At 41.7% G+C, this 14,836-nt stretch overlaps 1 protein-coding gene across 2 annotated transcripts in view; it reads right to left on the bottom strand.

The window, feature by feature from the left end:
* LOC110537251 (solute carrier family 2, facilitated glucose transporter member 3) overlaps positions 1 to 14,553 on the bottom strand; it is a 32,954-nt gene extending 18,401 nt beyond the window's left edge. Inside the window, exons 1-4 of one of the 2 annotated variants that reach the window (XM_036941062.2) lie at positions 14,078 to 14,553; positions 13,492 to 13,666; positions 2,218 to 2,322; positions 1,539 to 1,699 (exon numbers count right to left, since the gene is read on the bottom strand). In XM_036941062.2, coding sequence (XP_036796957.2) covers positions 1,539 to 1,699; positions 2,218 to 2,322; positions 13,492 to 13,515 — 290 coding nt within the window. In that variant the 5' untranslated portion in view covers positions 13,516 to 13,666; positions 14,078 to 14,553. The remainder of the gene's footprint in view (positions 1 to 1,538; positions 1,700 to 2,217; positions 2,323 to 13,491; positions 13,667 to 14,077) is intronic. The other variant, XM_036941070.2, reaches the window with a different exon arrangement.
* Between the last annotated feature and the right edge of the window lie 283 nt (positions 14,554 to 14,836).

Below are 14,836 nucleotides of genomic sequence, written 5' to 3'. Positions count from 1 at the left end.
GGAGGGGTACGGTCCTGAGGAGAGGAGTTGGGTTCCCTCTCGGGACGTGCTGGACCGTGCGCTGATCGAGGATTTCCTCCGTTGCCGCCAGGTTTCCTCCTCGAGTGCGCCAGGAGGCGCTCGGTGAGTGGGGGGGTACTGTCATGTACTGTCATGTTGTGTCTTGTCTCTGTCCTTTCCCTTCACCCTGTCTCCCTCTGCTGGTCGTTGTTAGGTTACCTTTTCTCCCCCACTTTCCCCCAGCTGTTCCTTGTCTCCTCTTGACTACCTCGTCACCCCTTCTCCCACCTGTTCCCCTTTTCCCTCTGATTAGTCCCCTATATCTCTCTCTGTTTTTTGTTCCTGTCCTTGTCGGATTCTTGTTTGTTGTGTTTCATGCCTGAACCAGACTGTCGTCATGTTTGCTGTAACCTTGTCTTGTCCTGTCGGAATCTGCCGGTCCGTCTGAGCCTACCTATGTTTGGTAATTAAAGAAGCTCTGTTTAAGTTAATTCGCTTTTGGGTCCTCATTCACGCACCGTAACAGTAACAGCAATATTTAGACTTAGGGATGTCACCCATTAGATAAAATACGTAACGGTTCCGTATTTCACTGAAAGAATAAACGTCTTGTTTTCAAAATTATAGTTTCCGGATTTGACCATATTAATGATCTAAGGCTCTGGTTTCTGTGTGTTATTATATTATAATTAAGACATGATTTGATAGAGCAGTCTTACTGAGTGGGGGTAGGCAGCAGTAGGCTCGTAAGCATTCATTCAAACAGCACTTTCCTGCATTTGCCAGCAGCTCTTTACTGTGCCTCAAGCATTGCGCTGTTTATGACTTCAAGCCTATCAACTCCCGAGATTAGGCTGGCAATACTAAAGTACCTGTTAGAACAAACAATAGTCAAAGATATTTGAAATACAAATGGTATAGAGAAAAATAGTCCTATAATAACTACAACCTAAAACTTCTTACCTGGGAATATTGAAGACTCATGTTAAAAGGAACCACCAGCTTTCATATGTTCTGAGCAAGGAACTTAAACGTTAGCTTCTTTACTTAGCACATATTGCACTTTTACTTTCTTCTCCAACACTGGGTTTTTGCATTATTTAAACCATTTATTTGAGACTAAATTGATTTTATTGAATCATTATTTTAAGTTAAAATAAGTGTTTATTCCGTATTGTTGTAATTGTCATTATTACAAATATATATATACAAATCGGACGATTAATCGGTATCGGCTTTTTTTGGTCCTCCAATATTCGGTATCGGTATCGGAGTTGAAAAATCATAATCGGTCGACCTCTAGTTAGGAGGTAAGACCGCAATGAACATTACAGCCTCAATTAACATTACAGCACAGAATCGACTAAAGGCCCTTGGCTCATCTTTGAGAGCAAATATTTACAAGCCGCACACCTCTCATTGTGGTGCTGGGAATAAAATAAATAAAACAGTACAAAGTCATTACAGATACAAAACCACTTCCACACACACATTTACTGTACTTCTGCATTTCTTTGTATCATTAGTCCTTAACTCACCTCCCAAACCTGTCCACCATGACCCCCACAGACAAGGACCCAACCATGCCCCCCACACTGAAGATGGCCACAGCGAAGCTCCAAACCATGGTGTTAGTCCCAGAGGAGAAAGGTTCTCCATAACGATCCATAGACACATTCTGGAAGAACCGTCGCAGTTTCTGAGAGTGGAGATGACAGAACCTTAGAACCTTCAGAGGTTAAAGGGTGGGAATATCACTGAGGATTTAGGCAAGTGGTCTAAAATCCTAGTCCTGGAGATGTACAGAGGGTGCAGGCATTTGTTCCAGCCCTGTTCCAGCCCTGACTGTTATAGTCAATACAGATGAGTACTGCCACTGACTGCCCACAAGGGGGAAACAAAGTTGAAAACAACAGCACATCCATTTAACTCTGTGTGTGTGTGTGTGTGTGTGTGTGTGTGTGTGTGTGTGTGTGTGTGTGTGTGTGTGTGTGTGTGTGTGTGTGTGTGTGAGTGTGTGCCAACTAGTATGACACAACGCTAAGTTGATTATAAAAGGAGGTATCAATCCTTTTTGAACTAATAATACATTAATAATGATGACCATTATGACCACTCCCATATTACACACACACACACACACACACACACACACACACACACACACACACACACACACACACACACACACACACACACACACACACACACACACACCTGCTCAGGGGCATTGATGACTCCAGTGTTGTATCCGAACTGCAGGGAGCCAATGACGGCTGTAGTGATGCAGTAGAGGAGGTAACAGGTCACTCCCTTCTTCTTCTGGGGATGGAGGAGGGATAGAGGGAGGAAGAGAGAGGGGGAGTGAAAACCGGGAGAGAGAGGGAGTGATGGGGGGAGAGGGGTGTTAAAATAATAGAGAGAGAGAAACAGATAACAAGAAAGTGACAGAGAAAAGGATAGCGAGAGAGAGAGAGAGAGAGAGAGAGAGAGAGAGAGAGAGAGAGAGAGAGAGAGAGAGAAACAGGAAATTTGATATCCACTGGTCTAAAGCATATGGATGGAGATGTAGTGTACAATAATTATGTCATTGTCATCATAGCCAGTGTCTTGGCCCACAAGGCTCTTGTTGTTCCCAGTGACAGTAGAACATACACAATGAACTATTCTGTTTGTGATTGTTCTCCCTCTCTTCTGCTTTCTCTCTGAGCATCCACAAGCTGTCACTGTCTACACTGCCACGCTAGCCTCGGGTTACAAAACAGTGGAAATGGAACCATGTCTCGCAATCCTGATCGACCCGGAGTCTTGAGGATGAACTGTGAGAAGAATAGAGACTCTATGCTACTATGGATTTATGCTACTTTATTTTACTGTTGAGGCCTATTGTATTGGGTTCGGCTGTTATACCAGTCCAATATGCGTTAATATACTAATCCTAACTACTACTTAAACAAATACCAAGTGAATACATCTGGCATGAAGATGTTTTCTTTTTAGCTGTGGGTTTTTGATGAATGATAGTCAGTTGTGACATTTAAAGCTGGGCAACATAGCAGCACCAAGCTGAGCAACATAGCAGCACCAAGCTGATTGGTTATAATGAAAGTCTGCTATACAAAGCCCTGGGCCAGACCAGGGAAAGAAACCCTGTTTGATGTGGTCTCTTTTAAAGGACCAAAACCTACTCATCTCAAATACCACATCTCTTTTACAGAGAATGTAGGCTGTAGGAAAGTGACATAACAGTGTCAGTTATTATTACACAAAGGTAGGCTACTCTTTATGACACACACTATTACACATACAAGTAGATGGGCCGAAGACGAGTCATTTAAATTTGGTGTTCGAAGACCATTCATTTAACATAAAAAGAGAAATATGTATAAATATAATGTTAAATCACTCAACCCTTCTTTTGACCTAGAAATATTTGTGTTGCAAACTATTCAATTAAGGGAGTTATTGAGCTCTAAAGTGTCAAAATGTCCTTCAGTGTAACTGTCCGTGTTAAAATTCTAATGTCAAAAGTGTTTTTAAAATTTAGAAATTCATCCTAAAAATACAAATGAACACTCGTGGCATAATTGTGTGTGTTTGCAACAATATATAGACTAATGGGCAACATACTGAATCTAAAAAATCAATAAAAAACTTGAATAACTTTTGTCTGAACTTTTGCTCTTCATCAATGTAATTCAGTATCACAAAGGTAAAAAGCCATTTTAAAGGTAATCATGTGACAGTGTGTGACATCACAAAGAATACCCATTGAAGACCCTCTATCAATGTGATGAGGTGAGTAAATCTCTGATGATTTCACCTTTTCAACCTCTAGTAACCTTTATACCAAAAACGCATGTCCTTCAGTACAACACAGAAAACATACTTTTAATGTTATTATTTTATAAAAAGCTATATTAAATATGAAAAGTAAGGATCATATTTATAGGTCAAGGTCATTACTTTATATAGGTGGCCAAAGAACTGCCTGTTAAATATGTTTATGTATGAAATCCATCCTTCAGTATCACGCTTTTGTCCTTCAGCACAACAAAAGTTTAATGTTATACCACAATGTCACCCATTATGGTGAATGACAGTAGCTTTGTTAGCCTATGTTTTCACAAGTTTACAACATTTAATCATTTAATTTAATTCAGATTTAATTGTTGTATGAATACTAAATTTTATAATTTAAAACTATTTTATGGCATTTTAAGGTATTTTCAAGGCACGTTATCTTTATACTGTAGATGCCGTTGTCTAATAAGGAGAAGGCTGCACGACACAGACAAAAGATTAACGCAGACCCAGTTACTAGGGAGAAAAGACTAGCCAGAAGAAAAGCAATATATTGATTTCATGATTTCAAGCTACTGTCAGCAACAGAATAGGATATGATAGGATATAAAGCTGGGTGGATAACACTTAACATTAAGTTGCACTATTACACTCTAGTTCATGTTTTATTGCACTGCAGTCAAGGTATAACTGATGGATTATATTAGTTAATATAATATTACACACACATACAGGTTAGTCGAGGTAATATGTACATAATTGAGGTCAATGCAAATAGTCAGGGTAGCCATTTGATTAGCTGTTCAGCAGTCTTATGGCTTGGGGGTAGAAGCTGTTAAGAAGCCTTTTGGACCTAGACTTGGCGCTCCGGTATCGCTTGCCTTGCTGTAGCAGAGAGAACAGTCTATGACTAGGGTGGCAGGAGTCTTAGGCCATTTTTAGGGCCTTCCTCTGACACCGCCTGATATAGAGGTCCTGGATGGCAGGAAGCTTGGCCCCAGTGATGTACTGGACCATACGCACTACCCACTGTAGTGCCATGCAGTCAGAGGCCGAGAAGTTGACATACCAGGTGGTGATGCAACCAGTCAATGTGCTCTCGATGGTGCAGCAGTACAGTCTTGGCCAAAAGTTTTGAGAATGACACATGAATTTTCACAAAGTCTGCTGCCTCAGTTTGTATGATGGCAATTTGCATATACTCCAGAATGTTATGAAGAGTGATCAGAAGAATTTCAATTAATTGCAACGTCCCTCTTTGCCAGGCAAATGATCTGAATCTCCAAAAAACATGTCCACTGCATTTCAGCCCTGCCACAAACGGACCAGCTGAAATAATGTCAATGATTTGTTAACACGGGTGTGAGTGTTGACGAGGACAAGGCTGGAGATCTGATTCAGGCTGATTCAGTTTGAATAACTGACTGATATTGCTGCCAGTACGATTGCACCTAAATCAACCATTTATCGGATCATCAAGAACTTCAAGGAGAGCGGTTCAATTGTTGTATTGTTCAATTGTTCAATTGAAGAAGGCTTCAGGGTGCCCAAGAAAGTCCAGCAAGCGCCAGGACCGTCTCCTAAAGTTGATTCAGCTGCGGGATCGTGGCACCACCAGTACAGAGCTTGCTCAGGAATGGCAGCAGGCAGGTGTGAGTGCATCTGCATGCACAGTGAGGCAAAGACTTTTGGAGGATGGCCTGGTGTCAAGAAGGACAGCAAAGAAGCAACTTCTCTCTAGGAAAAACATCAGGGACAGACTGATATTCTGCAAAAGGTACAGGGATTGGACTGCTGAGGACTGGGGTAAAGTAATTTTCTCGGATTAATCCCCTTTCAGATTGTTTGGGGCATCCGGAAAAAAGCTTGTCCGGAGAAGACAAGGTGAGCGCTACCATCAGTCCTGTGTCATGCCAACAGTAAAGCATCCTGAGACAATTCATGTGTGGGGTTGCTTCTCAGCCAAGGGAGTGGGCTCACTCACAATTTTGCCTAAGAACACAGCCATGAATAAAGAATGGTACCAACACATCCTCCGAGAGCAACTTCTCCCAACCATCCACGAACAGTTTGGTGACGAACAATGACTTTTCCAGCATGATGGAGCACCTTGCCATAAGGCAAAAGTGATAAGTGGCTTGGGGAACAAAACATCAATATGTTGGGTCCATGGCCAGAAAACTCCCCAGAGTTTTGGGTGAACAAACAAAAACCAACAAATTCTGACAAACTTGAAGCATTGATTATGCTTATCAGTCAGGGTGTGGCCCAGAAGTTAATTAACAGCATGCCAGGGCGGATTCCAGAGGTCTTGAAAAAGAAGGGTCAACACGCAAATATTGACTCTTTGCATCAACTTCATGTAATTGTCAATAAAAGCCTTTGACACTTATGAAATGCTTGTAATTATACTTCAGTATTCCATAGTAACATCTGACCAAAATATCTAAAGACACTGAAGCAGCAAACTTTGTGGAAATTAATATTTGTGTCATTCTCAAAACTTTTGGCCATGACTGTAGAACTTTTTGAGGATCTGAGGACCCGTGCCAAATCTTTTCAGTCTCCTGAGGGGGAATAGGCGTTATTGTTGCTCTCTTCACGATTATCTTGGTGTGTTTGGACCATGATAGTTTGTTGGTGATGTGGACACCAAGCTCTCAACCGGCTCCACTAGAGCCCTGTCTATGAGAATGCCCATCCCTCCTTTTTCTGTAGTCCACGATCATCTCCTTTGTCTTAATGTTTTGAGCTATAGGCTACGTGTGTACAGGAATGTAAAGGAAAACTGATCGTTAATTTATCATAACGATCCTAATATACAGTACCAGTCAAAAGTTTGGACACACCTCCTCAATCATGGGTTTTTCTTTATTTTTGCTATTTTCTACATTGCAGAATAATAGTGAAGACATCAAAACTATGAAATAACATATGGAATCATGTAGTAACCAAAACACAAATCAAAATATATTTTATATTCTTCAAAGTAGCCACCATTTGCCTTGATGACAGCTTTGCACACTCTTGACATTTTTTCAACCAGCTTCACCTGGAATGCTTTTCCAACAGTCTTGAAGAAGTTCCCACATTTGCAGAGCACTTTTTGGTGGCTTTTCTTACACTCTGCGGTCCAACTCATCCCAAACCATCTCAATTAGGTTGAGGTCGGGTGATTGTGGAGGCCAGGTCATCTGATGCAGCACTCCATCACTTTCCGTCTTGGTCAAGTAGCCCTTACACAGCCTGGAGGTGTGTTGGGTCATTGTCCCACTAAGTGCACACCAGATGGGATGGCGTAACGCTGCAGAAAAAATATAGTAGCCATCCCAGTTAAGTCTGCCTTGAATTCTGAATAAATCACTGACAGTGTCACCAGCAAAGAACCCCCACACCATCACACCTCCTCCTCCATACTTCACAGTTGGAACCACACATGCGGAGATCATTCGTTCACCTACTCTGCATCTCACAAACACACAGTGGTTGGAATCAAACATTTCAAATTTGGACTCATCAGACCCAAGGACAGATTTCCATCGGTCTAATGTCCATCGTTTCTTGGCCCAAGCAAGTCTCTTCTTATTATTGGTGTCCTTTAGTAGTGGTTTCTTTACAGGAATTCGACCATGAAGGCCTGATTCACTCAGTCTATTCTGAACAGTTGATGTTGAGATGTGTCTGTTACTTGAACTCTGTGAAGTATTTATTTGGGCTGCAATCCTGAGGTGCAGTTAGCTGTAATGAATTCATCCTCTGCGGCAGAGGTAACTCTGGGTCTTCCTTTCCTGTGGCGGTCATCATGAGAGCCAGTTTCATCAAAGCACTTGATGGTTTTTGTGACTGCACTTGAAGAAACTTTAAAAGGTCTTGAAATTTTCCAGATTGACTAACCTTCATGTCTTAAAGTAATGATGGACTTCTCTTTGCTTATTTGAGCTGTTCCTACCATAATATGGACTTGATATTTTACCAACTAGGGATATGTTCTGTATACCACCCCTACCTTATCACAACACAACTGATTGGTTCAAATGCATTATTAAGGAAAGAAATTCCACAAATGAACTTTTACCAAGGCACACCTGTTAATTGAAATTCATTCCAGGTGACTGACTACCTCATGAAGCTGGTTGAGAGAATGGCAAGAGTGTGCAAAGCTGTCATCAAGGCAGAGGGTGGCTACTTTGAAGAATCTCAAATATAAAATATAATACACTTTTTTTGGTTACTACATGATTACGTGTGCTATTTCATAGTTTTGATTATGAAAATAGTACAAAAAAATGTTTTTAACTGAATGAGTAGGTGTGTCCAAACTTTTGACTGGTACTGTATGTGTAGGAGGCATAATTAAGAGGCCTAGTTCTGGAACATAATTAAAATCAAAGACTAACTGACACAGAATGACTACATACGGCGGTAACCTGGGCTAACACTAAAAACACAGACGCCGGTGCCATAAGAATAAAATGCTCTAAGGGTTTCATTACCCAAGTTACACTGATAACCCAACGTGGTACACTGTCGTTCCTGCAATGTCTGAGGAAGAAAATACAGTGTTCGTTGTTTCCAGTAACTTCTTTGTTGTTGTAATAGCCCAAACTGATGTGTCAGTTTGACCATTAAGGATTCCAACTTTAATGTTGAGTAAGACAGCAAAAAAGAGTGTGTGAGCACATAATTTACTGTACTGAATACCGTCACAGTTCATAACATGACTAAATAAGGGAGTGGCTGAGTGAGTAAGGAGCACAGTGTGACAGTGCAGAATCCTACAGTATGTGTGTTTCTAATCAAATCAAATGTATTTGTCACATGCGCCGAATACAACAGGTGTAGGTAGACCTTACCGTGAAACGCTTACTTACATGTCCTTAACCAACAATGCAGTTTTAAGAAAAAAAAGAGTTAAGAAAATATTTACTAAATAACTGAAGTAAAAAATAACAGAGCAACAATAAAATAACAGTAACAAGGCTATATACAGGGGGTACCGGTACCGAGTCAATGTGCGGGGGTATAGGTTAGTCGAGGTAATTGAGGTAATATGTACATGTAGGTAGGGGTAAAGTGACTCATAGATAATAAACAGTGAGGAGCATGGTTAAGTGTGTGTATACCACACATACTGTACTATACTAAAAAGCCTGTAAAGCTTGTTGACTAGCCCAACTGTTTTACACAAACCTATATAGACATGTGTATTTTTGTCAATGTGTGCCTGTGTGTGTGTGTGTGTGTGTGTGTGTGTGTGTGTGTGTGTGTGTGTGTGTGTGTGTGTGTGTGTGTGTGTGTGTGTGTGTCACATGACCGGAAAAGTGATTTCTGATGTATAATGAAGTCCTTCTGTTTCTCATCCTATTATCTGTCCATCTGATTCTCTGTGTTCTATTCCTCATTTCATCTTTCTGCAAGTGCTGGATTTTCACCCACGGTGGCCAATCCACCATTCATTCTGATCTTAACTCCAACCCTCCAATGTCCACAGACTAACACTTCTTTCCCAGTATAATACCGTTTTGCTATTTCCTTTTGCAATACATCCCTCCATTTTACTGTGATGCCTTACGAGGGTCTTGAACCTCCCTATTTGTAACATTTCTCATTTCCCATCAGTGCTGTTAGTCAATATACACTAGAAATACAAAAGTATGTGGACACCCCTTCAAATTAGTATATTTGGCTATTTCAGCCACACTTGTTGCTGACAGGTGTATAAAATCGAGCACACCGCCATGCAATCTCCATAGACAAACATTGGCAGTAGAATTGCCTTACTGAAGAGGTCAGTGACATTCAACTTGGCACCGTCATAAGATGCCACCTTTCCAACTAGTCAGTTTGTCAAATTTCTGCCCTGCTAAAGCTGTCAACTGTAAGTGGTGTTATTGTGAAATGGAAACGTCTAGGAGCAACAAGAGCTCACCTGCAAAGTAGTAGGCAACACAAGCTCACAGAACGGGACCGCTGAGTGCTAAAGCTCCTAGAGTGAAAAAATGGTCTGTCCTCGGTTGCAACACTCACTACCAAGTTCCAAACTGCATCTGGAAGCAAAGTCAGCACAATAACTGGTCGTCAGGAGCTTCATGAAAAGGGTTTCCATGGCGGAGCAGTCACACACAAGCAGTCACACACACACAAGATCACCATGCGCAATGCCAAGTGTCAGCTGGAGTGGTGTAAAGCTCATAGCCATTGGACTCTGGAGCAGTGGAAATGATGGAGTGATGAATCACGCTTCACCATCTGCCAGTCCGTCAGATTAATCTGGGTTTGGCGCATGCCAGGAGAACGCTACCTGCCCGTATGCATAGTGCCAACTGTAAAGTTTGGTGGAGGACGAATAATGATCTAGGCCTGTTTTCATGGTTCGGCTAGGTCCCTTAGTTCCAGTGAAGGGAAATCTTAACACTACAGCATACAATGACATTCTAGACGATTCTGTGCTTCCAACTTTGTGGCAACAGTTTGGGGAAGGCCCTTTCCTGTTCAGCATGACAATGCCCCTGTGCACAAAGCGAGGTCCATACAGAAATGGTTTGTCGAGATTGGTGTGGAAGAACTTGACTGGCCTGCACAGAGGCCTGACCTCAACCCCATCAAACACCTTTGGAATGAATTGGAACACTGACTGCGAGCCAGGCCTAATCAACCCAACGTCAGTGCCCGACCTCACTAATGCTCTTGTGGCTGAATGGAAGTCCCCGCAGCAATGTTCCAACATCTAGTGGAGAACCTTCCCAGAAGAGTGGAGGCTGTTCTAGCAGCAAAGGGGGGGACCAACTCCATATTAATGCCCATGATTTTGGAATGAGATGTTCGACAAGCAGGTGTCCAAATACTTTTGGTCATGTAGTGTAACAACATGGTCAGTGAGTGACATGCTATTGGCAAGAAGCTCAATTTCACATCAACGGTTGGTAGGAAAGTCTCATTGCCTAAAAGCCACAAAGAAGAGAAAGACAACCAACAGTGTGCAACCTGTTTCAAAAGACAAGCCATGTTGTAGTTAGGCAACCATATGAAGAAGCATCTGGTAACAATAAGCATCTAATCCATCTGTATTTTAAGTGGTTTAAGAGTGTAATCATGACTAGGTTAGCAGTGTGTGTGTGGGGGGGGGGGGGGGGTCTGATGGCCAATCTAGGCCTCTAGGGCTTATAACTCTATCCCTCTGTCACACTATTACTATTGCTATTGCTCCCTCTATCATGTGACTCTTTCTACTCCTTTCTCTCACCTCACACATCATTTCCTATACCCACCTCCCTTACTACATACAGTGCCTTGCGAAAGTATTCGGCCCCCTTGAACTTTGCGACCTTTTGCCACATTTCAGGCTTCAAAAATAAATATATAAAACTGTATTTTTTTGTGAAGAATCAACAACAAGTGGGACACAATCATGAAGTGGAACGACATTTATTGGATATTTCAAACTTTTTTAACAAATCAAAAACTGAAAAATTGGGCGTGCAAAATTATTCAGCCCCTTTACTTTCAGTGCAGCAAACTCTCTCCAGAAGTTCTGTGAGGATCTCTGAATGATCCAATGTTGACCTAAATGACTAATGATGATAAATACAATCCACCTGTGTGTAATCAAGTCTCCGTATAAATGCACCTGCACTGTGATAGTCTCAGAGGTCCGTCAAAAGCGCAGAGAGCATCATGAAGAACAAGGAACACACCAGGCAGGTCCGAGATACTGTTGTGAAGAAGTTTAAAGCCGGATTTGGATACAAAAAGATTTCCCAAGCTTTAAACATCCCAAGGAGCACTGTGCAAGCGATAATATTGAAATGGAAGGAGTATCAGACCACTGCAAATCTACCAAGACCTGGCCGTCCCTCTAAACTTTCAGCTCATACAAGGAGAAGACTGATCAGAGATGCAGCCAAGAGGCCCATGATCACTCTGGATGAACTGCAGAGATCTACAGCTGAGGTGGGAGACTCTGTCCATAGGACAACAATCAGTCGTATATTGCACAAATCTGGCCTTTATGGAAGAGTGGCAAGAAGAAAGCCATTTCTTAAAGATATCCATAAAAAGTGTCGTTTAAAGTTTGCCACAAGCCACCTGGGAGACACACCAAACATGTGGAAGAAGGTGCTCTGGTTAGATGAAACCAAAATTGAACTTTTTGGCAACAATGCAAAACGTTATGTTTGGCGTAAAAGCAACACAGCTGAACACACCATCCCCAATGTCAAACATGGTGGTGGCAGCATCATGGTTTGGGCCTGCTTTTCTTCAGCAGGGACAGGGAAGATGGTTAAAATTGATGGGAAGATGGATGGAGCCAAATACAGGACCATTCTGGAAGAAAACCTGATGGAGTCTGCAAAAGACCTGAGACTGGGACGGAGATTTGTTTTCCAACAAGACAATGATCCAAAACATAAAGCAAAATCTACAATGGAATGGTTCAAAAATAAACATATCCAGGTGTTAGAATGGCCAAGTCAAAGTCCAGACCTGAATCCAATCGAGAATCTGTGGAAAGAACTGAAAACTGCTGTTCACAAATGCTCTCCATCCAACCTCACTGAGCTCGAGCTGTTTTGCAAGGAGGAATGGGAAAAAATGTCAGTCTCTCGATGTGCAAAACTGATAGAGACATACCCCAAGCGACTTACAGCTGTAATCGCAGCAAAAGGTGGCGCTACAAAGTATTAACTTAAGGGGGCTGAATAATTTTGCACGCCCAATTTTTCAGTTTTTGATTTGTTAAAAAAGTTTGAAATATCCAATAAATGTCGTTCCACTTCATGATTGTGTCCCACTTGTTGTTGATTCTTCACAAAAAAATACAGTTTTATATCTTTATGTTTGAAGCCTGAAATGTGGCAAAAGGTCGCAAAGTTCAAGGGGGCCGAATACTTTCGCAAGGCACTGTATCACTGTCTCTTCCCTCATTCTGTCTGTCTCTCCTAGTCCTACATGCAGGTACAGGCCAGAGAATAAAACAGACAGATCAAGTTCAGACACGCCACCTGTATCTGTAGCATCCGCCAATCCCCTTTCTCTCTCTCACTCTCTCTCTTTCCTCTCCCACTTCCCCTCCACCCCAGCCCCTGTTCTTCTACATGCCAGAGAGGAAAAGTATTGCTTACCTGTCTCCTTGTAAATACCATTCTCTGACTGACTCATTAAAGGTAGGGAGACAAAGACAGGGAGGGAAAAAAAAACATTGCTCTAATCTTCCTCAGGAAACAGTGCTGGTGGATGAAGATTGTTTATGAAATAGTCACCAGAGATAATGAATGTGTACTGTTCAAAGGAGAAGACTAGTAGTATAAATACTGTTGCACAACTGGTGTGATGGTAGAGTAACTAATGTGGTTCAAATGGTGATGTATTTCAATTACATTGTTGTGTTGTGGAAGGAAACATTAAAAACTGTAATTGCAACAACAACAAAAAAAAGCAACATGAATAAATTAATAAAATCATATGATGTAATCAGCTCACCAGAGCCGAGTACCAGCACCTCAAAATTACTACTGCTTGAGTTCCTGCAACTTTTATAGAATATTATCGCAAAAGTATTGTGGAGTTCCTGCACCTAAATCTAAATAGTACCATCACCCAAAATGAGTACCAGCACCTATTTCAGTCCAAGTCAAGCACGGGAGAATACTAGATGTGAGAAGATGACAGACCTAATGTGTTGCTTACCTTCCCAGCTTCCATATTCTCCATCTTGAATTATGTTTCACTGTCTGACCTCCTCAGGAAAGATCAAATAACTCCAAGTTAAATAGTTTGTTTTAGTTTCTCCTTCCAAAACTAGGCTCTCATTTGCAAGGTGAACAATGTAGGCAGTCCAAACAGCAGTTTGCAGAGGAACCACCTGCAGAGAAAAATTAAAACAGAAGCATTTTAATACATTAGAAGTGATGAACTAAAACACCTGAAACACATCAAGCCTAGCAGCTGCACAGACAGCAGAGTATATTTTACCTGTGGATGCACAAATTCAACCTCTACTGTACAGTAGACTATCTGGCTTGAGCAGCAAAATACACTCTGATGTATTTTACGAAAGTGGTGATGATACAGGTTTCATTTTCATGCTTACATTACATTTCATCCTATTATATTCTATACACCACTAATTCTGATAGAGCGTCCTCCTGTTGACTACTATTGACTAAAGTCTATAAATAAATATATGTCTATAAATACATCCCTTCTCATTCTAAATCAACAAATACAAACGTTTGCTAACTTCACAATAGTAAAACGATATAGGCTATTTTACCGTAATTCCTGTTTGGTGCCAAATAGGTTATCGTATCTCCCTTTAGTCCGTTATCTAGAACTGTATGCTGAGAAGAATGTCTAGCACTTGCTCCCCTCTCTCTCTCGTCACCGATTTATATACGAAGTGGCACAAGTCTGTCCGCACGTTTCCTAGCTTTGCCGACATCCTACGCGCCCTGGTAGTCTCTGGTCATGCTTGCTCCTACACGTAAAAGCGCAGTTTTTTTTTTACCAAATAATTGCGCTCGTGGGGCATTTAAGCCCTGAACAGCGCCTGGCAGGCAGTTTGATCCTGTCTGAGAGAACGTTCGAGGAGAGTGTAGGCTGTTTGGGAGTTGTGCCACTGCTCATTCTCTCAAAATGTCGGGCCCTTTAAAGACACGTTTTCGAGTTGAGAAAGACAATTATGAGATGGAGTTACATCGGGATGCCACTGGGCTGCTAGCGAAGCCAGGAGGAGAAAAATATTGGGACAGGTACACGGAAAGGTGGATTTCGAAGGAGGAATGGAGGAGGAAAAAGAGGAAGAAGAGGTGGAAGAGAATGAAGGAAGCAGAGGCTGAATTGGAATTGAATGAAGATGAAGATGGTGTGTAGAAGAAATCTGGGGTCAAGTACAAACAGGGTGCGCTGTCCACCAGACCGAGTTCTGGAAGTGAACTGGAAGGGAATGAGGGAGATTTAAGTGAGGTGGAAGGTGTGGTGAGGATCTCGCAAGCTGAGCCTTGCATTGATGGACATGGTTATGATAAAGATG

Source organism: Oncorhynchus mykiss, chromosome 2, assembly GCF_057628025.1.
Source record: "Oncorhynchus mykiss isolate SJ-2025 chromosome 2, ASM5762802v1, whole genome shotgun sequence".
Taxonomy (NCBI): domain Eukaryota; kingdom Metazoa; phylum Chordata; class Actinopteri; order Salmoniformes; family Salmonidae; genus Oncorhynchus; species Oncorhynchus mykiss.
The sequence above is the reverse complement of the archived record's forward strand: the minus strand, read 5'-3'. Positions and strand labels throughout refer to the sequence as shown.